Source organism: Cavia porcellus, unplaced genomic scaffold (assembly GCF_034190915.1).
Source record: "Cavia porcellus strain 051 isolate PalLab524CR breed Dunkin Hartley unplaced genomic scaffold, mCavPor4.1 scaffold_7, whole genome shotgun sequence".
Classification (NCBI taxonomy): Eukaryota; Metazoa; Chordata; class Mammalia; order Rodentia; family Caviidae; genus Cavia; species Cavia porcellus.
This window is the reverse complement of record NW_026947490.1, coordinates 56751855-56774586: the sequence shown is the minus strand read 5'-3', so window position 1 is coordinate 56774586 and position 22732 is coordinate 56751855. Positions and strand designations below refer to the sequence as shown.

The window sequence follows — 22732 nt, the reverse complement described above, 5'->3', positions numbered from 1 at the left end:
TATAACAGGATAGAACCAAAGGAAACAGAAAAACAAAAGCATAATAGGACTTCAGAGTAAGATGATACTAAATCAGCACTGGCTATACTTTTATACTATCACAGATAATAAAATCAAACAAACTAGGATAAAACCATTCCAACTAATGAATACAGACATTATAAGGCTTCAGAGCAATGTAATGGGGAATCATGATTACCATAAACTCTTACGTACTCTTACCATTTCTTATACTATGGAGACTATTCAGTATTTATACATGTGAGTTTGATTTATTTCACTTATGGGTATGGTCTCAAGTTGCATCCATTTATTTATAAATATCTCAATGTGATCCTTCTTTATAGCTGAGTAGTACTCCATTGTACAAAAATACCACAGCTTTTTTATCCATTCCTCAGTTGATGGACACTGTGCCTCTTTCTTACTAAGGTTACTGAGACAGCTCCTTCCTTTCTTCCTTCCTCCTTCCTTCCTTCCTTCCTTCCTTCCTTCTTTCCTTCCTCCTTCCTTCCTTTCTTTTTTTCTCTTCCTCCCTTCCTTCCGTTTTTTCTCTTTTTTGAAAAGATAAAATTTAACACGTGGTTACACCTATTATGGGCGATTATACACGTACATAAGACACTGTAACTCTTTTTCATCCCCTTTTAACTCTTGGTCCCCTTACCACTTGAAAAAGCTCTTTCATTTTTTAAAACTCTCTTTTTTAATCCCTTACCCTTCCCTCTCTCTCACTCTCTCCATCTCTTGTTCCCCTTCTCATTCAAAAAAGATCTCCCTATTTCTTACCATCTATCTTACAATTTGCCTTTTATTTCTATTTTCAATTGCTCATACAACAGAAAACATACAATATTTATACTCATGTGTCTTCCTCATTTAACTTAACATTATGGTCTCAAGGTACATCCGCGAGGCATCCAGGGTGCATTTTATAAAGATTAAATAAGGTAATTAAATGAGGTGCTGAGACCTACAGCTCTTCTTGTTATTTTCACATTTCACATCTGGTGTTGCGCGTGGCTCTTCCTTTCCTGTTGTCTTTCATCAGATGAGCCCTAATTTAACACGCTGTTTTAGTTTTTTCACGTTTTATACTCCAGAAGTATAAAGATCTTGTAGGTTCCTAAACGTCGGGGGTTTAAATTTAGGAAGTGCCATGAACAAGGACTTCCACTAGGGGGCAGGCAAGGAAAGAGGGAGGAGAAGTATAGACATTAGTCAAGACTGCTGGTTTGACAGATGTCATACATTTCTCCCAAACACAGATGGAGACAGGAGTCAGTCTAGGGTTTTTGAGAGGAAGGGAGGAGTGAGGAAGAGAATGAGGGAGAAGCAGAACAACAAGGAGAACGAGGAGGAGAGCAAAGAGGGGAGGAGGAGGAAGAAAAAGAGAAATGAGGAGGAGGAGGAGGAATTACAACTCAGTGAGTTTAGTATGCAGCAGAAGAAAGGCCAAAATGCATAGGATATAAAAAGCATGGAAATATGGAGAGAGAAAAGAAGGAAAAATCTAACCAAAGTACATTCTAATCTGCAGCTTTTTTCTTAGGGGAGGTGATAGAAACCTGTCTAGAGCAGGGGTGGGGGACAGAGGAGAGAGAGGAGGAGGAAGGGGAGGAGGAGGATGTGAGAGTGAGGTAGAGAAATGAAAACAAGCACATCTTGTGGGTGGCACTTGGGACAATCTTCCTGAAGCACAGCAGCTCCCCTGCACAGGGACCCAGACCCCCCAGAGGCTGAGCAGAGAGAGCTGCAAGGCTGCAGAGACACTGGAGAAGAACCAAGCAAAGCCATGGTGAGCTTCCAGCCTATATAATTTCCAAAAACTCAGATAGAAACACTTCTTGGAGTTGTGGAGTCAGGCTGCATGGGAACAAATGGCAACCATATCATCTATGGTTTTAAAAATAGTAGGAATAAAAAATGCTCTTGGAGCCTCACAAAAGCCATCCTAGAATCTCTCCTCTCAAGTGTGTGTAATGTCCATCCCCTGACAATGTCTCTGGTGAGATTCTACTTGTGCAGCAAAACATAGCAGCTGCCTGGAAAATGATGTGTTTCAGAAAGTATGGTTTACAGTTTGCGTAAAATCTGTGGTTTTTCTCAATTGAGTTGCCTAAAAATGTAGTTCTTACTTGGATCAAAATGAACTATTTTTCTTTCCTGGCCCCTGTTTGCCTATTTAAGTCTTTTAGATATTCAAGGCATTGACTCATCATGATCAAGAATGAAGATAATACTAAATCTAAACATTTCAAAAGCATCAAAAACACTTTTTAAAATAAGCATACCAGATGTTAAGTAGTTCTATCTGAAGGCTGAACAGAAAAGTAGGTACAAAAATTTCCCAAGTACAGAAAAACAACAAAGTAATAATCACCTGCAACTTGATACTAAAAAATGGATTCAAAACTATGTACCAGTTTTGGGATAAATTTGATGCAATTTTAAAATTTATATCAGAGAACATTATTACCTTGAATAATTAGTAGACTATTGTGTTGTGTTTTGAAATTTAAGAAAGTTGTAGGCACCACCTCATGGTGCTATGCGTTTGTGGTTTACAATCTAAATATCCTTTTGTATTTTATTGCATATATTTCCATGGAAATGTCAGAGCTCTCCAATTGGCTTATGGAAGATCTTCAAGTTGTGGATCTGGGCAGTGTTCTGTTGTGGTATGTTGTGATATTTGTATATTGCTAAGAATTTTTAATGGAGGATCACTTTTCTTGAATATCCATCAAGAGTAAACATTTGTAGGGAAAACATTAAGTAGACAGTTGCAATTCTATACTTTCTACGAGCATCTCTTTTCTTCCTCTTACCTCTAGCATTTCCCTGGAACCCTCTCATCCTACCTTTACCTGTCATACTCCTTTCCAGGCCCAAATCCTGATAGTTTCAGAAGGTTTCAACTGTGAAGGGGTACAGTCAATTAAGAAATATCTCAGAGAAGGACTTCAGCCAAAGCAACAACTCAGGCCACACTTTACTTTAACTAACCCACTGTGAGCCATTTTGAGTTGACTGTTGGGTGTCTTAAGAAATGTTTGATGTGCTATAAGGTTTGGGTTGTTTACATGTGGGTATCCAGCTGTTCCAGTACATTTATCCTTTCTCCATTTAATTGCTTTTGCATCTTTGCCAGAAATCAATTGTCTGTTATGTGGGTTATTATTTGGAGACTTCATATTGGTACTTTGGTGGTTTGTGTATCTTGATATCAATGCCATTTTGTCATGATTGGTGCAACTTTATGATAAGTCGTGGGGTTGGAGCTCTACTTCTGTTCCTTTATCAGAGTTGTTTAGACTTTTCTGAGTCTTTTGTATTTCTACAGAAATGTAAGAATCAAAATATTAATCTTTATGAAAAATGATGTGGGCATTTGGATAAAAATAAGAAATCTCTCATGAGGTCTTTATAATCTGTACCAATTATTTAGTACTCCATTTTCTACTAATTTATTGTCAATCAGTGGAATTTCCACAGCTGTATTCTAGTTCCTTAAGGTAGGGGATTATAATTGTTTTGATCCTTCTTCCACTGATGTTACAAGTCTTGGGTCTGAGTCCTAAAGACTCTCCAGCAATTCCTTTGACTTCTTTACTATTTCTTGAGTAAGCTAGTGTCTTCTTACTTTCTTGGATTTTCAGTTCTGACTATGCAAACGCACCTACTATGCGCTTCATTCTCAGTGTGATTTTTAAAAAAAACCCGTAGTGAATGTTAAATTAGAAACAAATTATTACAGTAAAAGACATGTTATTATTCCCCCTCAAAATACCACTCCCAAAATATTTCCAACACACGTGTCCTCTCATTCTTCCCACTTTTCTAAGTAGTTCTGGAAGACTTCTTTGTGCCTGCCTTCAGCTGCATCATTGTGGCTGACTCACAAATCTATGCAAACGGTATTTCATGATCCCTTTTGACTTTGAGGAAGAGCCAGAAGTTGCATAGTGCCCAGTCCAGTGAATAAGGTGAAAGATGACACACTGTAAGATCTTTACAAGCTGCCTTCACGTGGATGGGATTTGGCAGCAGCAGTCAACATATTGTGATCAGACCTTTTATTTTTTTATTTTTATTTTTTTGGTGGGGAGCAAAGGCTTTATTTCCAGGCCTGGTGGTACAGTCTCTCTAGGGTCAGATCAGACCTTTTAAAGACACTCAAGAAAGAAGACTTCCACAACTGCTTCAGAAAGTGACAAGAACAATAGGATAAGTGTGTGTGTGTGTGTGTGTGTGTGTGTGTATGTGTGTGCACGTGTGAGACGGGAAGATTATGAGGGGCATTAAGGGCAGTGTGTCTTTTACTGAGATACATTTTTAAAATTTAAACATTCTCCATAATTTTCAATCACCTCTTACACATCCTCTATCGCGTGTCAGCCCGTGTCTATGGGAACCAGGCATTATTTTCATTCAAGTGTTTCCTGAGTCTCTCTTACTTTCAGTTTTATGTATTGAGGATACAGTAGTGGCCACACAGTTTATTTCACGCTAGAACTAACATTTTAGGGAATGGCACTTTTAAAATCGTGTTTATGATGAGATTGTAGGATACTCTTTGTTCATTAATCGTATGTTCCTAGTTCTCTGCTCATTTCTATAGTATCTGATCTGCTTGACATTAATTATCTTGTGTTTGCATCTGTTATTCCTTGTCCAGAAACCTAAAGATCAGAAGGTCTGAGCTTCACCTCAGATCTGCAAACAGCGGGCTCTGGGGTCCGGTCTCTCTGTTCTGTTCCTCATCTCCCAGGGATGGGCTCACCGGGCTGGTGCTGAGATGTCACCCGCTATGCTGATGTCTTACAGATTTCCTGGTACATCATGGAACTCACTGTTGGACTTACCATTATTCCAAAAATTCCATGATATGGGACAGGGCTAGGAAATTCTGCCAGGCAAATTACACGGATTTAGTTGCCATCCAAAACAAAGAAGAGATCGAGTACTTGGAGAAGACACTGCCCTTCAACCAGAATTACTACTGGATAGGCATTCGGAAGATAGGGAATAAGTGGATATGGGTGGGAACCAGAAAGCCTCTCACTAAGGAAGCAGAGAACTGGGGAGCCGGGGAGCCCAACAACAAGAAGTCCAAGGAAGACTGCGTAGAGATCTACATCAAGAGGCTCAAAGACTCGGGAAAGTGGAATGATGACTCCTGCCACAAAAAGAAGGCAGCACTGTGCTACACAGGTGGGTGACCACGCCCACTGCTACCTCCTGCCCAGGGCCACCAGGGGTGGGACAATCTGAGCGAGCTGCGGGAGGGCTGGGTGAGGCAGCATTTGCTGCTTCTTCTAAAACACTGCCTGTCCTGGAAATCATCTGGAGTCTGTCAATGCCGAGCATTTCTAGTGTATAAAGTTGGCCTCTAGACCCCTGCATTCGGTTGCACCAAGGTGATTGGCCCGTTGGGTGGGAGATGGACAGGAGGAGCCGGACAGCCAGGGCTCTGGGTGGACACGACTTGGGGCCAGTTCACAGCTTGCATTCATACTGCCTGCTCCCTCCTTGTGGAGTACGAGATTTGTGCTGGAGGTTTTTGAATTCCGTAAAGCAAAATATTGCACTGTCAGCGTATGACAATTTATTTCTGAACAAACTATTACAAAATTCTAACACAATATTTTTCCTAGTCATATTTTAACAGTGAAATTGGATCTTACTACTTTAGAATTTTGGATGTTTTAATCTTAGTACTTTCTGTAAAGAAAGGGATTATTAAGTAGAATGTAGAAATGATTGAGGTCTGGTCATAATATGCTTATTATATGAAAAACAAATAATTTCAATAGTTTCCATATACACCTCTATGTGTCCCCAAAATGTTACACTATTATTGTCAGTAAATTTATTCTAAAGTAAATAAATACCTGTGGCCATATGTCTAGTATGGTTCACAAGTAAAAATTTTAGCACATGACTCTTATGCAAAAGTACTATGTGAATGCATGAAAAAAATCCTTCCTGTTTATTAAACTTGTCTCCAACAAAAGGCTAACTACGTCTAAGGAAATGACGGTGAATACTAAAATGTAATAAATTTTTCTGGCCTTGTTAAAGCTTCTTGCACACCAAGCTCCTGCGGTGACCACGGAGAATGTGTGGAAGTCATCAATAATTACACTTGCAACTGTGAGGTGGGATATTATGGGCCCCAGTGCCAGTTTGGTAAGTCCCTTTCCTTTGTTTCTCCCTACACAAAGGCACAGGAATCATCGTAACTCATGTTAGAAGTTGGTTGGAACAAAATGATACTAGCCGTTTTGAAAAATGGGAGGTTTTAATTGGAGTCACGCTTTCACAATGGCTTTCTGTAATGATTTTACAAGTCAGCATGAAAGTCTGATGAAAATCACTTCTCAAGTTTTTGGGGGAGGGGTTAGTTTTGCTTTGTTTTGAGTACCACAAAGAATAAGCTGGTCACAATAAGAAATCAGGTATGATAGATTCCCACTCTCACAGAGCTCCCAATCTAATGAATATCCTGCCTTACTGAGAATTCTAAAACCTAAAGAAATTATACCATTTATCATTAGAAGGGTGAATTGACCCAGAAGGTAATTTTGCTTTTTTATAGAAAGTCATTTCATGTAAAGACACACAGTACATATCAGTGCTATGTAACAAATTCCACACATTTATTTGGGCCAGATATTTAGGAGTATACAAAGGTTAATCTATTTTTGATTCTTCCCTTAAAGTAGTTTGAGTTAATGAATGAAAATTCTGTATGTTCATGGTTGAGTTTGGTGGAAAGCCGACAACTTTCGGAGTACACTTGAGGAGACTGGAGACTGCCAAATGGAGGAAGCTGGCCTTTATTTGGCAACGACACATCACTCTCTATTTAGTACTGGCATACAATTATTCTAGAAACAGCAAATAGGATAGATTGGAAACCAAAAACGAGAAGGTGGAGAGGTCCCTGGAAACCTTTTGAAATCATTCAGAGCCATGATGGTAGAAATGGAGAGAATGCAAAGTCAGAATCTTGACCCAGTCAGCCATGACTAAAGAAAGCATTAGCTCCTGTAATTGATGTTGGTTGGGTTTCAAAACTACAATGAATCTGGTGCATAAAAAATTTTAGCAAGTTTGCAAGAAATAAAGACTTAAAGCCAGGATAAATTTAAACGTCAGCCAATGGGATTAGGTCAAATGTACTTCATTTAAGCCTTGATCCATGACTATAACTCAATACATTACCCCCAGGATTTAAAAAAAATCCTTATATCATGGATATGTCAATTTCACTCCTTCTAAACATTGTCTTCTTCCTCACCTCCACCTCTTCCTCTTCCTGCTTCTTTTGTGTTTCCATCACACTATTCTTTTCTGGTTGTATTTTCACCTGTGATCATTTCTCCTGGTTTTCTTTATAGACACTTAAAGCTCATAAAGCTCATAAACTAGTATTAATTCTCAGCTTCTGTCTTGTCTATGGTTTTTCTAACTTTTTGTGGTTCCTTAATCAAACTTACTGACAATTGTGGTTTTATAAATATGTGTGATCACTGGGCTGACAAATCTGTCTCCTCCCAAATATGCTAACATTACCCTGAAGGAGGTCCAAAAAATGATAAAGTCCATTGCCCCCAGCCACCTTTCCCTTTTGTGTTTTTATCTCAGTATGTGGAATTACCCTTTACATGGGCTTATGGTGTGTGACTCTCACCTCTTCTGACGTTTGGGCAAGGCCCCATATTTCAACTTTTATAACATTTCTCTAATCTGTCTCCTACTTGTCAGCTATAGTACCTTGCCATGATTGTCTTTCTCCTGAATTATTGCAGTGGTGTCCTAGATGAGCTCCACAACTTTAAATCAGCTCCCCTCCCACGCATTACCCCTACCATAGGCAGGCTGATCAGCTTAAAACAACACACACACACACACACACACACACACACACACACACACACACACTCAGTCTTTAATTTACACACATCATTGTCCTACAAGATGAAATTTAAATTCCTTAAGACCTAGAGCAATACCTGATATATACTAGGAATTCATAAATCAGTAAAAATGAAAAATGGATTTGGTCTTAGCTCCTATCTTTTTCACTGATTATAATTCACATTCTTTCCTGCCTCCTCTTTCCTTTTAGGAATACTTAAGAGTTCTCCACCAATCACATATACTTTGTATATAATTGATTTTGCTTCTAGCCTTGTCTCTCATTGTGTACATGACTACTACACCTTTTCTCTTTAAAACTTATTACTGGGATCATTTCTTCCAGGGTTATTCCTTTGGACCCCAACACAGGCATGTGTCTATCAAGTGGCAGAGCTAGGATTCAAATCCAGACATCAGATCTCCTTAACCACTACCAATATTTTTCCTTTCTTTACTCAAGTGGTCCAGTGTCCACCTCTGGAGGCCCCAGAACTGGGTACCATGAAGTGTACTCACCCTCTGGGAAAATTCACCTTTAGCTCACATTGTGCCTTTCACTGCTCTAATGGAACAAACCTAATCGGGATGGAAGAAACAACTTGTGGACCATCTGGAAACTGGTCATCTCTAGAGCCAGCCTGTCAAGGTGAGTGACTTCACGTGTCACATTGTCATGATGAACCTGTTCTACAGTCTGAAAAAGTGTTGAGGAATCTTGCTAAGAAGGTTGTAAGTCCTTCTGGAACAGAATTTAACCTAATTTAAATTACACTCTGATGTTTTTAGAGGAGTTTTGCTTACTAAAATTGAAAAAAAAGCTTCCAAATGAAAATACAGTCAAGTCCCTTAGTCCTGACTGGCAGTCTACAACATAATTTGTAACAGTTCAGTGTACTTACTGTGTTTTCCTTATTTTTCTACTTGCTGTGGCATACATAATCAGTCTTGCTGAATCTCTGTTAAATTTTGGTGACTCTTTTCTCAATAACACCTATTTTATGTGGTGTCCTATTTAAAAACAACTGATTTCCTTCTCAGAGGGTATAGGCCTGTCTTGTTTTATTTGGTGTATTCTTAAAATCATCTCATTCTTTTCCTCTCACATGAACTCTCAGGAGAATAACAACCACCATGAAAAACAAAACCAATTTGTCTTTATAAAAACTTGGAATATAGTAACATCCTTTACCTTTCAGCTGCCCAAATCATCCCTTTGTAGAAGAAAATGTGTAGTGTCTGCCCTTGTGAGGTCTTGAAGTCATTTTCTGCGTTCATGCCCTAATTTATCAGTTTAAATAGTTTAACTCAAAAGAAATATCAAAAGAAACCCACCTGCCTAATATTTGCTTCAGAGAATTAAGATGTTTTTTAAGAAATTCCTAGCTAGACTTTACAATATCATGTACACCATCATTCTCAAGAAGGTCACGTCTGGGAGCAGTATCACAAAGGAATTCTGCCAATAAGGAGTTTCTAGATTCATGTAAATGGTTCCATGGTTAAGTCAACCCATTGTAACTAAAAATCCTTTGGTCAAGAGAAGGTCTTTGATCAGAAATATTATTTGGTGTTGTTTTGCTTTTTTTTTTATTGCAGCAATTCAGTGTGAACCTTTAATAGCACCTGATTTGGGGACCATGGACTGTAGCCACCCTCTGGGCAACTTCAGCTTTACCTCTGTGTGTACCTTCAGTTGTTCAGAAGGAACTCAGCTAATTGGAGAGAATAATGCTACTTGTGGACCATTTGGAATGTGGTCTGGTCATAGTCCAGTATGTCAAAGTAAGTAAGTTTGCTCCAATATTCTGAAAACTTAGCAGATTCTAGGAAATACTAACTTTCAAAGATCATCTTGTGAAACACACATGGCTTATATGCATTACTTTATATTAAAGCCTCTGTTGTGGTCTCTTTCTTGAATGACAGCCATTTTTAACTCTTTCCACCTTAACTCTTAAAATCTAAACCAACCATTTCTGCTGATTTTATAGTGCATTTCTCATCCATTCTTCTATTCCACTACAATATGGCTTTCCTGTTAGATCCCTGAAATGCCTCTGTAAGGTTACCCATGGCCACCTACTTCTCAAAACAATGGTATGTTTCAATGATCATTAAGCCCATGTCTCACAAAGCTGTCTCTGGTTAGGATCACGTCTTCTTATCTCTGCATACCCTCCATCTGACAGAGTACTTGGTGACTGGTACTACAATAAATGCATGTTGAAATAGCATATGAAAGAATAGCTGTCAGCGTCCGCCCCTGAGCCACTGCATAGATAACCGAATTCTTGAAGTGGTGCCATCTGTAGAAGTTGTCAGAGAAGCTGACCTCCATGTATGTGGAACAAAGTGGGGAGCAGAGAGACAGGGGAGTCCTTTAGGGGAGGACTTTGGTCAGCTCTGTCGGGTATGTACATTTATTTTTAAGGCCTGGCTAGTGTCCATTTCCTCATCTTTGTCAAGCCTACAGGTGCCTCTGTGTGCCTCTAGAACTTGAGCCTCCACTGTGCATCTGAGTGTGGGAATGGAAACACCTTGAAAGGAAAAAGCAGCATGAAGAATAGGGGTCCTATGCTAATAGGTAGAAGTGGATTTCTTCAACTGAAGGCATCACAAAGCAGATTTTTTCTTTTCTTGTTTAGTAAAAGCCTACGAATGAACTCAAGTTACACTCCCCAAAGGGCATGCAAATGTGTCTCTTTGCTAATTTGTGAAGAAGACCAGTAGGACTATACTATCTGATAGATCAGTACAATTCTTGGCACATAAACAAGTGCTTATTTTTGCACCATTGCTTTATAAACAAACAGGGTAAACAATACTGGCTTCCTTTGATTGACAAATTACCCAGTTCAGAACACTGATTTTTCTTTTTCCTAAAGTTGCATTAGAATTTCCAGATCTTCTGCATGAAGTTTGAGCCACTGAGCCAGACTGTGGAGCCAAACACATTAATGACCACTTATTACCAAGATTTTTAGCCACGGTCCCAGGATTGTTTCTGGATGATAAATCTAGGGGTTCCATAGGCATTAGGCTAGAGGCTGGCCCAGTTTTTGTCTCTTTTGTAGACTTCTCTTGGGAGTTTTCTCATGTGCTAAGTGGCATCAAATAGGCTAACGTTGGGAGGCATCAGAAGAAAAACATCAAAACCATGAGCTGGGCTAAAGAAATATGCATAATCTTATGTTGTGTGCTTTGTTGATTTCTCTTTCAGAATTGGACCAAAGTTTCTCAAAGATCAAGGAAGGTGACTATAACCCCCTTTTCATCCCAGTGGCAGTCATGGTCACTGCGTTTTCCGGGCTCGCCTTTATCATCTGGCTGGCAAGGCGACTAAGGAAGAGTATGTGAATTTAACTTCATATGAAAATAAACCAACTTTAAAGTGAGAAAAGAAAGAAGCCCACAGGAAATTAGGTGCAATAGATTCAACTGAAGCTGGTGCCAAGCTTTCCGATCTATAGACTTCAGTCCCTGGAGACATGTAAATTAGTCAGAACACACCTTCACTAAAGCAAGCCAGCTGCCTTTTGCTTCTCGTTAGGCAAACCTTTAAAAAAAAAGACCTATTATTTGCAAGGCACCTTGCTAGGGGAATAATAGCTAAGTGAGACATTCTAATGGTTCTTTGTTCTTAATTTTGAAAAAAGGATGCATAATCTCTGTCTCCTAAGACCCTGTTTTTGATTTATAAGTAAGAGTCTAAGGTCCACTTAGGTTTTCAAGATACTTCTCTCAAACACCTGGCCTCTTTAGAGTCACCTACTGGCCTGCCTCCTAACATGTATAGGTTGCATGTGTTCTCTGTGATGTCACCAAGACCACAAGGCTTTCCCTCCACTCTGGACTGGAGAAGGAAAGGAAAGCAGAGGACTGTCTTGAGTCATTATTTGCTGTTTAGACAATAGGTGGAATAACACCAGAGAAGAACATGGCATTACTGCCCTTCCCTCCCCACTTGGTAGACCCGTGACCTAAAGTGGGAGCAGTCTTTCAGCTACAGGCCCACAGTCTGCAGCAGGCTTTGAGGTGTACCAACACATTTGGCTGAACTCATTATAAAATTCATAGACATTGGGCAGTTTTTAAGATACCCTGTTTCCAGTTCAGGGGCCACGGATGACTTCAAAACATTTGCCAACCTTTCTGTGTCATTCATTTTTTGCCATGTTAATGCCCCTTCCATGGCTGAGTTAGTACGGATTGTATTCACTATATATGAGAGTTAAAGGCTTCCCAGCCCATATGCAGTGGTAATGGCAGAAATGTTACCTATTAATCCTTTCCCTGAGTGATAATGGCAAAACTGAGAGGGTAGAGAATAGGAGTAATTGCAAGCTAATCTCTGGGAGCAGGTGGCTATTCCCTCAATAATTTTGAGGGCTGCAGGGCTGTAAATCATCTTAATAGGGAGGAGGTTTATTTCAAAATTCCATATCTTTTAATAAGAAGTTTGTCGAATCAAGAGCACTGAGCCAGTCATGTATGTTTAGTGAGGAGTTAGTTGTCTAAAGTTGTTTTATATATAAGCAGGGTAAGCAAAGCACAGAGTTGTTTTTAACCTTTTTACCTTGGAGTCATTTCTGTACAAGATCTCAAACTGATAACCTGAAAACTACCATGCCCCTTCCGTGAGAATCAGTGTGGGGCAAACAGGAAGCAGATAACGGGCACTGAGGGTAGTTACAGTTGTGTGCCACCAAGAACAGATGCCTCAAAGATCACTAACTGTAGGAAGGTCAGGATGACACTCAGGTAACTGTGGGTGTCTTCATGTGTGAAACTTCTACCACTGCTCCAACTTCCAAGTCAATGACTTTGTCTTCCAAAAGTCTTATTTGTAAGTTGGTTCTTTAAACCTCGAAGAGGATTTTTCCTAGAGAGACAATGTTAAAAATGATGGCTAGGTTCCCATCGTGAATTTATGGAGTTTAGCCAGCTCATTGACAGGAAAAATGTGAAAAATAATAAATAGAATTTATAAGTTAGTATAATTTAAATATATTCATACATAATAAATCTGCATATATATAGCGTTCCTCTCTTAGGAGAATTTCATTGGCTTATCGGGTTTAGAAAGTGGAAGGGGACAGGTGGAAATTCACACCTTGGGAGCCAAAGAAGTGACATGAACTTGTGCCCTCTCCTTCTGTCCTTTAAATAGAGAATGGATCCTCCAAACCTAGCATCTGAGTCCTTCCCTAGTAGTCCTGGTATCCAGACTTTAGCTCCCTTCTGGGCAGAAATAGGCACCATAAATTTGACTCTCACTTGGCCCATCTAGGTACATATGTTTTTGGTTCACGCATCATCGTTCTTAAGTAATCATCACCATCGGCCCTATTTGGTAAAAAAAAAAAAAAGGAGAATTGGATGATGATGTTTGAAGCTTAATCTATAATCCCTTATCAATGGTGGCCAGAGTCAAAAGTCAGACTCCAATCCAGGTTTGCTTTCTAAAGTACCAATCTTCTTTTATTTTTTTGGTTCTTGCTTAGTATTTTATTTTATTTTTATATTAAAAAGCAAAACAGATAAAAGGATAGAAATGATACAGAATTTCAAAAAATAGGGCAAAGTAACATTAGTTAATATATTGCCTATATATGTGTATATGTATGCAAGGTAGATAACTATACTAATAATCTCTGTTAGTTCATCCAAAAGAACAGTTTGTGCTGTCATTGTTGGATTGATTTGATTCTTTGTGCCTAGATCTTGTAACCTGAACAACTACTTCTAAGATAATAGTCTTCAGATTCTTAAGACTGTTTTGGGTTGTTTTTTAACTTGGTTGGAAGAATTTTCTACATGAACCAACAACCAGGGCAAGAACAGGGCGTGAAACTAAATGCAGGCCCTGTTAGTTCCCTTTTCTTCAAAAAGAAACCTTCTGAGTAGGAACAGAGTTCTGTAATCTATTGTTATTTGCTTCATTGTTCCCAAAGGGGAGAAAAAAAATCTGTATTTCTAGGTAGATAAAGAAATGGGAACTGAAGTTAATTCATACTTGGTTCTTCCTAAGTGTTGTTTGTTCATGTCAGCAGCAGTCTGAGTTTAGGAAGAAAAGTTTAAAATAGTAATTTCAAACACTTTTAAGGGTTAAAATAGAAATTGAGCTCTAAGTTCTTGGCCCTGGCCTAAATTCTTTTAGTACATTTTCTTTTATTAATCAACAAGGAGGATATAGTTATTTTGTCTCTCCTTTTTCTTTTTGAGAGGGTGTATACTGGGGACTAAGCCCAGAGGCTTGCTCATGCAAAGCAAACCCTTTACCACTGAGCTACATCCCCACCCTTTTTATAAAATTTTAGGGGCAGGGTCTTGCCTATGCTGGCCTCCTTAAACTTGTGATCTCCTGTCTCAGCCTCCTGAGTAGCAAGGGTTACTGCTTTTGGTTTATTACATACCTTAATAGATGAAGAATTATGGCCCTTAGAGGAAATGTATTTGTTCAAAGATGCACCACACTGCAGGTGGATAATTATGGTCTTCACCTAGGTGTGATGATTCTAGAGAACCAAGTGACAGCCACTGAAATATACTGCCATTCAAATGGTCTTTCTCATCAGAATGTCTCTCTCTCTCTCTCTCTCTCTCTCTCTCTCTCTGTCTTTGTCTCTCTCTCTCTCTTTGCTTTGCTTTCTTCTGTACCTCAACTCTGCTGTCATTCATTAATATATTTATTTGTATTTTGCTTTTTTCAAAAAGAATGTATGATGTTTACAGAATGCATTCAGCATAGCAAATTGGAAGTAGCTAAAAAGCAAGAAAAAGAAAGCAAAAACTTGGGGCACAAAAAATAAGTTGGAACCAAAAATTAAGTAGGTTACAGAAACGCCTGTGACAAACAGTCCTATATGTGTGATAGGTGAGGGGATCAGGCTTGAATCTGTGTTTCCTTGCAGCCAGTTCAAAAGGAAAACATAACCAGTCATGTTAGTCATTGTTTGTACGTTGAAAATAGGGCAGTTACTTAGATCATGTGCCATTCCTGATAATGAGACCAGAGTGAAATTTTCCTGTGAATTTCACATAGAGAAGACGCTGAGAAATGTTATGACACATTTTCTTACAGTATTAGCAGCTGATTCCTTTAGGGAAGCATTTTCAGGTAGGATGAGATGTGGGATAAACATGCTAATGGGAAGCTTGGGGCCGAGCACCAGGCAAGTCAGCTGAGATGTCTGACTTCATGACCAGCTCAACAGTGACAGGGAACCTAAGAGGCACAGGCATTAACGTATCTGTTCTACTGCAGTAACTATCACTGTTGGAGTTAAAAGATTAAGCCAGTACCCCAAACCCTTTAGATACAGATGAAGGTCTATCTAACAAATGTGCAGTGCATTTCAGAAAAGTTTTGAGGTTAAGAGATCCCTTATTTTAAAAATTGGTATTGTGTATGTTTTACTGATTCTGTTTCTCTATTTTTTTTCTACTTTTAGGAAAGAGAGCTCAGAAAAGGTAAGTAAATTTTACAGGTGAAGAGTTTCCATCTCTGTTGATGCTTTGCTTATTTTCCTTAGGGTTTGTCATAGCTAGACACATTGACCCATGATCAGTTATTAACTTGGGAATCTCATCTAAATGAAGTTTCCAAATAAAGTGATAAATCAGTAGCTCCCTGCAAAGCTCTGTTTTTGGTCTAGTAGAGCTGAATAAATGAATAAATGTACATGTATCAAGAAGGAGCAGTTTATGTAAAGGGAGCTGTTCTTGATTGTTTCCAGTTTTTTTGAGGATTACAGGCTAAACAGACATGAAGGACCTACACATAATAATTGAGAAGTATTTGTTGAGAACTAATGTACCCTAGACCATGAGAAGAATGTACAACCCCACATCACAGACTCAGCAATGTCTAACACAGAAGGGCAAATTATTATTACCCTAACTCTAATTTAACCTGGAGAAATAGTATCTTGCAGAAATGAAGATGTTAAAATATTTTGTTTTATGAGTTTAGTGACATGCTTTAAAACTTTAGCAAGGAGTGTGTAAGTAAAGAGAACTGTCATGATGCTCTTTGGTGATATATTGAGTATCCAGCTGGATAACTGATTTTTTTTAATGCTGAAAATGAAGCAAGGGGTTTCTTGAAGAGGTTGAGCACTTGTTCTGACAACTATCCTACCAATCACAAATGATCACTTAGTAAAACTTAATTTAATGAGCTGGAGCTCAGGGTGAGAAAGAGGGACCCAAAATCAGATCTTAAAGTCATGATCAACCATATTAAGGTATACTGAGTTCCTCGAGTTCTTGGTGATATTACTAATGAGGTCAGTGTGGGTCACATCTGTCTCCTATCAGGGTTACTGCATAACAGTAGAAGAATCATGGGAGTGGGGTGAGTCTGGAGGCAAAGAGATTGTTTTGGATGCACTTGAAGTTATTAGACTAAAACTGTCTCGAGAAATTATGGAGAGACTGGGTTCATGAGATAAGAAGTAGAATCAACTGAATGTGGATCTTAATGGAGAAGAGAAGGGAGGGAGGAAAGACAGAGAGACAGAGACAGAAACAGAAACTGAGATTACTGTGTTTCTAACTTGAGAATTGGTGGTGGTAGTATTACTTACTGCCTAGAAAGGAACATAAATGAGATATTTTGGAGGTGTTGAGCTGTGATTCGGCTGTGGTTGGATTTATTTACAGCACAAATCCTACCTTGGGGCAGGAGACATGGACTCGAGTTTCTCCTATTTCAAGAGGTCACAGCCACCCCAGCAGTGTGTATGATCATCCAGAGAACATACGCATTTGAGAATGGAGAAGGATGTGGGAGAGGATGGGAACCAGAGTGACATCAATGTCCAAATCAGCATAGGAAAAGGAGAATGGAAAGAGCTGCCCAGAGAGGAAACAAGATGGGGAAGAGCCAGAAAACGCATATGCCAGGGAAAGGAAACGGAAATAGTCTCCAGTAGGGTCAGGAGAACCGATGTGTCTAGTGGGTATAACTAGGGTGTCCATTGGGAGACCACTTCAGGTGCAGACAGAAGCCAGATGTCAAAAAGTTAAGAAATTACTCCAGATGAGAAAGCAGAGGCAGAACATATAGTCGTCTGTTTAAGAAGTTTGGCTATGAAGGGGAGGAGCAATGGGGGCATAGATGGAGGCATAGGGCTTTTTATTCTGTTACCTTATCTTCTTTTTAATTGTATAGATGGGGTATAATTGTATAGGAAGAAAGGGGTCCCTTTTTGGAGTTGGCCTCTCTATTTTTGTGGCAGGAAACCCACAAGATACAAAGGTTTCTTTCATGCTCACACTCACTGAGTGAAAGTCTTTCCTGATACAATCTTCCCAGATCTGTTTTCAGGTCACAGGAACCACCTATTTTAACTGCTACTAGATGGAAGCAGATTAAAAAATCCAATTTTTTAGTGTCTTTGATGGACAAGAAGAGATGCCTCACTGGAAGGATATTAGCATCAAATTAGTTACCATATTAAGCAAATTACCACATTAACTTTAACGATTCACTGATTTATACAATGAATGACTTAATCATTGTTTATTGAACAGTTTTGTGTTAGAACAATGCCAAGCTTGATTGAGACAACAAGAAGAGTATGCTCTTGTCCCTAGTGTGAGAGATTGCTATCTTGTTGGGAAGTTAAGACTGAAATACAGGATAAGAAAATTAGAAAAGCACAAGGCAGAGGATGGTAATCACTAAGGAATCTTGCCCTGGTGAAAAGAAGGATCCCCCTAGGCTTAGTGATCAGAGAACAATCTTATAAAGGAGGGTGGAATTTGGATTGCTTTGGGGTTGAGGTTGATGGAGAGACTCTGAGAAAGAAGGCAGTCCAGAGGAGGAAAGGAAGTAAACAATGGCACAATGGTGTAGGCTTCGAACCCGTGGCCAGGACCCCATGGAAAGGGCCTGGAACCTGTCCGTGGCTTGTTGAGTGTCTGTGGAACAGACGTTGGAAAGGAAGGTTGGCCCCATTCACATGTGTCCCCGTTGCTTTAGCAAATGGTCTGGAAGAACCTAGCAAGTGCTCAGCCACCCTGGGAGCACAGTGAACTTAATTCATAGATTCACAGAATTTTAGATCTGGAGAGCTATTTGGTAGAAATCATGTTCGAATTCTCTAAGTAGTAGAACTAATTAAATAACTTTCCTATATGCCCTGAGCTAGTGACAGTTCATAGTAAACTCTTATCAAATATCAATTGCAATGAAATCATTAAGTGCTGCCCACAAGCCTATGAGAGTAGGTCCTATTAATATTCCCATTACACTAGGCACAGAGAGTTTAAATAGCTAGAGTGATATCATTGAATAAATGGCAAAACAAGATTTGTAAGCATCTGGATCCACATATCATGTGATCCAGGTTTCTTGATTCCAGAACTCAGAAAACTTGACTCTTATGTTATAGTTATTAGTCCCAGCTGCCTTCCTCTTCTAGTAATGTGATTTATTTTGCACAATGAATCATTGTGCCATGGCACTGAGGAAGGGTGGAGCAGAAGAAATAGAGCATGTTTTTAGAAAAAGCCACAGGTAAAAAGTTCTAGGTGCTGATTTATTTTTAAACTGTGGAGAAAATTCTCACCATTTTTTCTTCATTCCTATTACGTTTAGGCTGGTGAATGAATGACTCCTTGGGCAAATGTGGTTTTCGTTCTTAGTGGTTTTTCTGACTCTTCTGCAAACTGGTTCTGTTTATCACATTTGGTTTCTAGTGCCTAAATTCTACTTGGGTAAAAGCTACACCCAAGATACACAGGAAGATACGATGCCAACCTCAGAGGAGGGTATCTATTGTCAGACTCTGTTTTCAGAAACATTTTTGTCTCTATTTTGGCAAGCACATTTGCAGCTGCACAGCTGTGGTTTGCCCTGACAGCTCATTGTGAGACCAGAGCCTCAGAATCTGAGACTCTGAAAGGTGCTAAGATACCAGCTTTGGTTCACCCCTCCTTTCCAAGAATGATACAGTTTAACAAAAGTATCATTTATTTCATAAAACTAAACTCGTCACCAAACTAAACTCGTCACCATCTCCTCAAGTCATATCCTACCAAGGTCAGACATTTACACCTAATCTGCTTCCTTTCATGAGCTTTGATTTTCTCTGATTTGACATTCCATTTGAATATGTCACCTTGCACATTTCTGAGTCTCCCCTGTTCACATTCAGCATCCTTCACACATTTGTCCAATGTACCTGCAGACATTTGTCCACGTTGCATCAGTGGACCAGCAGCATGAGCACCACTGGCAACTGCTTAGAGATGCAGAACCCCAGACCCTGCAGACTCACTGAATCCATTTCCATTTTAATGCCACCTCCCTGGCACTGCATGGCTGCGCCAGTCCTCTTCCTGTGTGCCTTAAAATACTCTATACTTGTGTCCAGAATTTCCAGTGGAGAGCATTTCCTTGTGCCTTTTCTCAACATTAGCGAATATGTCCTTTGACTACTAACATTTTAATTTTGGCGATTGTTAAAGCTTCTTAGTTCATCTGAAAATTGCTTGCTTTTCTTTCAGAGTGGATGGCCCATACTAATCCGCCCTGTGTGAAAGAAAGCTCTGAAGATACTAAAGATAATTGGAAAATGACTTCAAATTCCTCCATGAAGAGCTTTGTGAGGTGGTGTCTCCTACATCACAGATGAAGTGTGTGTCCTACAGTGTATCTGGAAGGATGTCTACGTGATCAACAGCCCCTTCTGCTCCTGTTTTGCCCCAATCACTCCCACCCCTGACCCACAGTTGCTGTTTATATAGCTCAACTTATGCTATCTTTTCTGTAGCGAAACAAGACTGGGGTGGGGTGGGGACAGATAAATACATCTGATTGTGCTCGTTCCTGTCTCTTATTTCCTATTTCAATTCAATGTGGTACATGACAATACTTCTAAATACAGTGATAAGTTGATGCATTTTTCTTGCAGATCAAACTTTATCTCCCTGTTTTTTTGTATACTATTTTACAGAAAATTCCTAAAGTTGATGTTATCCTGCCCTTCCAATTTGGGGAATTAATCGGGTCTTGCTCAAGTTAGGAAAGTCCTGTCTGCTCTGTACTCCCCCTCTGTAAATAAAGGTCGTCTTGTAACTACCTTGGCCTTCCTGCCTTTTCCAGCCATCCCAAAGCTCAGTTGGCCAACCTCTGTGTGCAGCATCCATAAACACCAAATAAAATGAGAGAACGGAATAGGGCCCTGTACCATGTTTTAATTTTGGGTCTTGCTTTCTCTTCTTATTAGACCCACTCAGATTTTTTGAAGTCAGTGTTTTTCTTATGATTACTATATTGTTAATATAGAAACACAAATGTATGGCTAGCTGCAGGTAACATTGCTTTGGTATTATAAAGAAAATTAAAACAGGTAGAGGGATCCCTTGACTGGGCTAAATCCATCCCCTTCCCTTCCTCCAGATCTTGTACCTACTTGTGCTGTGGAGAGGGAGAGAGGCATGGGGTGGGGATTCAGACTCCACGTGGATCCTGTTTCTACCTTCACAGGGGCCATGGAGGTGATGCATTATCTCAGTGAACTGCAGAGTTACTTATGAAATGAGTATACCACTATCTTCCTCAAACAGTTGTTCTCCATATTAAATTTACCCAGAATATTAATTTTTATGAAATCAATAGGGTTCAAAGTGTAGGAGATCTGTAGACAGGAGAGGAATAGAATATAGTCTCATTAGGATTTCTGGAGAATCCTGACCAGAAAGAGTTAACATTTTTCTGGAGGAAGCAATTAATAAGAGAAGAGAGAGAAAAGAAGGGAAAGAGAGACAGAGAGAGATAGACATACTGAAAGAGAGAATAAGTAGATCATAGAGAAAGCTGAGTGTCTTACGTAAATAAACCCTTACTTCCAATAAAATACAGAAAAGACAAGTAGCCACTTAAAAGAAAGCTCTTATTTGGTATATAAACACACACACACATACATATGTACGTATCTCTACTCTAGGGTCACTACATTGTTGTTCTAGATAACATTTATTTCATAAAACTATTTAATCACTGACTTTAAGATGGCTTGTCTGTTAGGCTTACCAGCCTGTATATTCCAGACATAAGACCTAGACAAGGACAAGTGGGCAGGGTGAAAACAAAGTACACCAAATGAATGTGCACATCGACAATGGCACCCAGGTTAGGGTCTTAGGGCCCGGGATCCATTGATGACATTGATGACAATTCAGAGAGCCAATCAGATTGTGCCAAGTTCCAGGTATCAACCTGGTGGAAAAGAGTTCCCCAAAACACAATAAAAGGAAGCTGAGGACCAAGGTCCATGAGCATTTGCCTTTCCGATGCCTCATCTCAGGTACAGGACAGCTTTCTATCTTCTACTTCTCCTTCTTTTCAAATGAAGTATCTTCCTTCCTGAACTTGGTTCCTTTAATTCATTACTGGTGCCTGGTTTATGATCTCCACTGCTCAGACAGTGGAGCAACAGTATGGTGCACACTTCTGACACAATAAAGCACTAAAGAATTATCCATTCCTCTGGAAATGGTTATCATAGATCAATTTGCCTAGGGTACATATGGTCGCTTCCTGCAGAAACATTTTACTAAATTAAATCTAGTTGCATTGCTTCAGTTCCGACAGGAAAAATTTGCTAGCCAATTGCCACATAGTTCCTGTGTAACTACTGACTTTCCTGAGACTTGTCTCTATTTTTCAACACAGGCCTAAAACAGACCCAGATCTACTGAAAAATAGGTGGAGTAATAAAGGGCTTCATAGCTAACCATCCTATGAAAAATTAACAAAATTATCCTGTAGATAGCTGTGTTCTTCCCCCAATTTTTCTTTTCTCTGCCAGCTGAATTGTCTCTTCACTTCCCCTTTTGCCCAAAGTCCTAAATTTTTTTTCTTCACTTGGCAATTTAGTTCTTCTTTCTGTTCTAATGACCCCATGAACACACAGGGTGAAAATCTGCCCTCACCAAACAACCTACAGTCTGTGAGTTGGCACAGTGAAGCTGCTTAAAGAAGGAGATCTTTACTTCCTTAGGGTTCTGAGCTGGTGAGCGCTTGGAATTTTATGAGACACCTGTAGACCTCTCTATGTCACTCTAAAAAGCTGAAATTGAGTTTTACTCTGCAACTTGGTATGAAACTTGGTCTACATAACAGATCTGGCAGTGGTATGCCCAGTATTAATTGTTTTAATAGTAATAGAAGTCACAATAATAAAAATAGTGGAGTAATTTTCTAAAACAGAATGTCACCTTTAACTTACCTTAGAATTAGCATCCACTTATCTTGGTTGGAACCAAGTCTCTTTTGGGGAGAAAACTGCCTTTTCGTGCTAAGCCTCAAGATAAAGGTGAGACCATACAGTTGGCCAAAACTCAAGCAGCAGTGATGTGTAATTCAGGTGCTGTGTGTAAGAAAGTGTGGTGATGTTAGAGTGCTACTCTGAGGGCATGAGAGTAGCGAGTAGCTACTTTAAAAATAATTTACCATGTAATAACTTGTGGTTCTATTATTTACTTTATGAACATTTATTTCTTCGTAAAATAAAAAAATTTTAAAAAGTAGAGAGAGGAGAGCTATAAATGCGAGAAGCTGAAGAATGTGGTAGAGGCAATCATGGAAGACTAAAGCGGATGTTGGTAATATGACTCTCCAGCATTGCTTGAATCTTCTGAAAACATCCATGCATGCACAGGCCAGCACTCAGAGGCTCTGGAGGACAAGGGACTGTTACTTTAGACTGAAAAAATAGTTGTGAAAATGTAGCCAAGTTTTGTCCTATAGGCAGGTTGAGACAAAATAGTTTGGCAGAAAAAA

At 39.3% G+C, this 22732-nt stretch overlaps 1 protein-coding gene across 3 annotated transcripts; it reads left to right on the top strand.

The window, feature by feature from the left end:
* The first annotated feature begins 1636 nt into the window (after window positions 1-1636).
* On the top strand, window positions 1637-20026 carry Sell (selectin L). Of its 3 annotated transcripts, none has more exons than XM_013151236.3 (9): window positions 1637-1798; window positions 2621-2681; window positions 4831-5217; window positions 6088-6195; window positions 8393-8578; window positions 9529-9714; window positions 11153-11281; window positions 15387-15405; window positions 19453-20026. In XM_013151236.3, the coding sequence occupies exons 1-9, from the start codon at window positions 1796-1798 to the stop codon at window positions 19469-19471; spliced, it is 1098 nt and encodes a 365-aa protein (XP_013006690.1). In that variant the 5' UTR covers window positions 1637-1795; the 3' UTR covers window positions 19472-20026. The 3 variants fall into 3 exon arrangements, 2 of the variants coding, with proteins under 2 accessions (XP_013006690.1, XP_063109709.1); XM_063253639.1 differs by having other exon boundaries at window positions 1642-1798; window positions 2600-2681; XR_010048848.1 differs by having other exon boundaries at window positions 1644-1798; window positions 2600-2681; window positions 11153-11355.
* The last annotated feature ends 2706 nt before the right edge of the window (window positions 20027-22732 follow it).

Excerpts from the sequence above, each read along its gene's own strand:
- Sell (XM_063253639.1), top strand. Across the intron at positions 2,682-4,830 it reads CTGGGCAGTGTTCTGTTGTG|ATTTCCTGGTACATCATGGA; the intron begins GTATGTTGTGAT and ends GATGTCTTACAG. Across the intron at positions 5,218-6,087 it reads GGCAGCACTGTGCTACACAG|CTTCTTGCACACCAAGCTCC; the intron begins GTGGGTGACCAC and ends GCCTTGTTAAAG.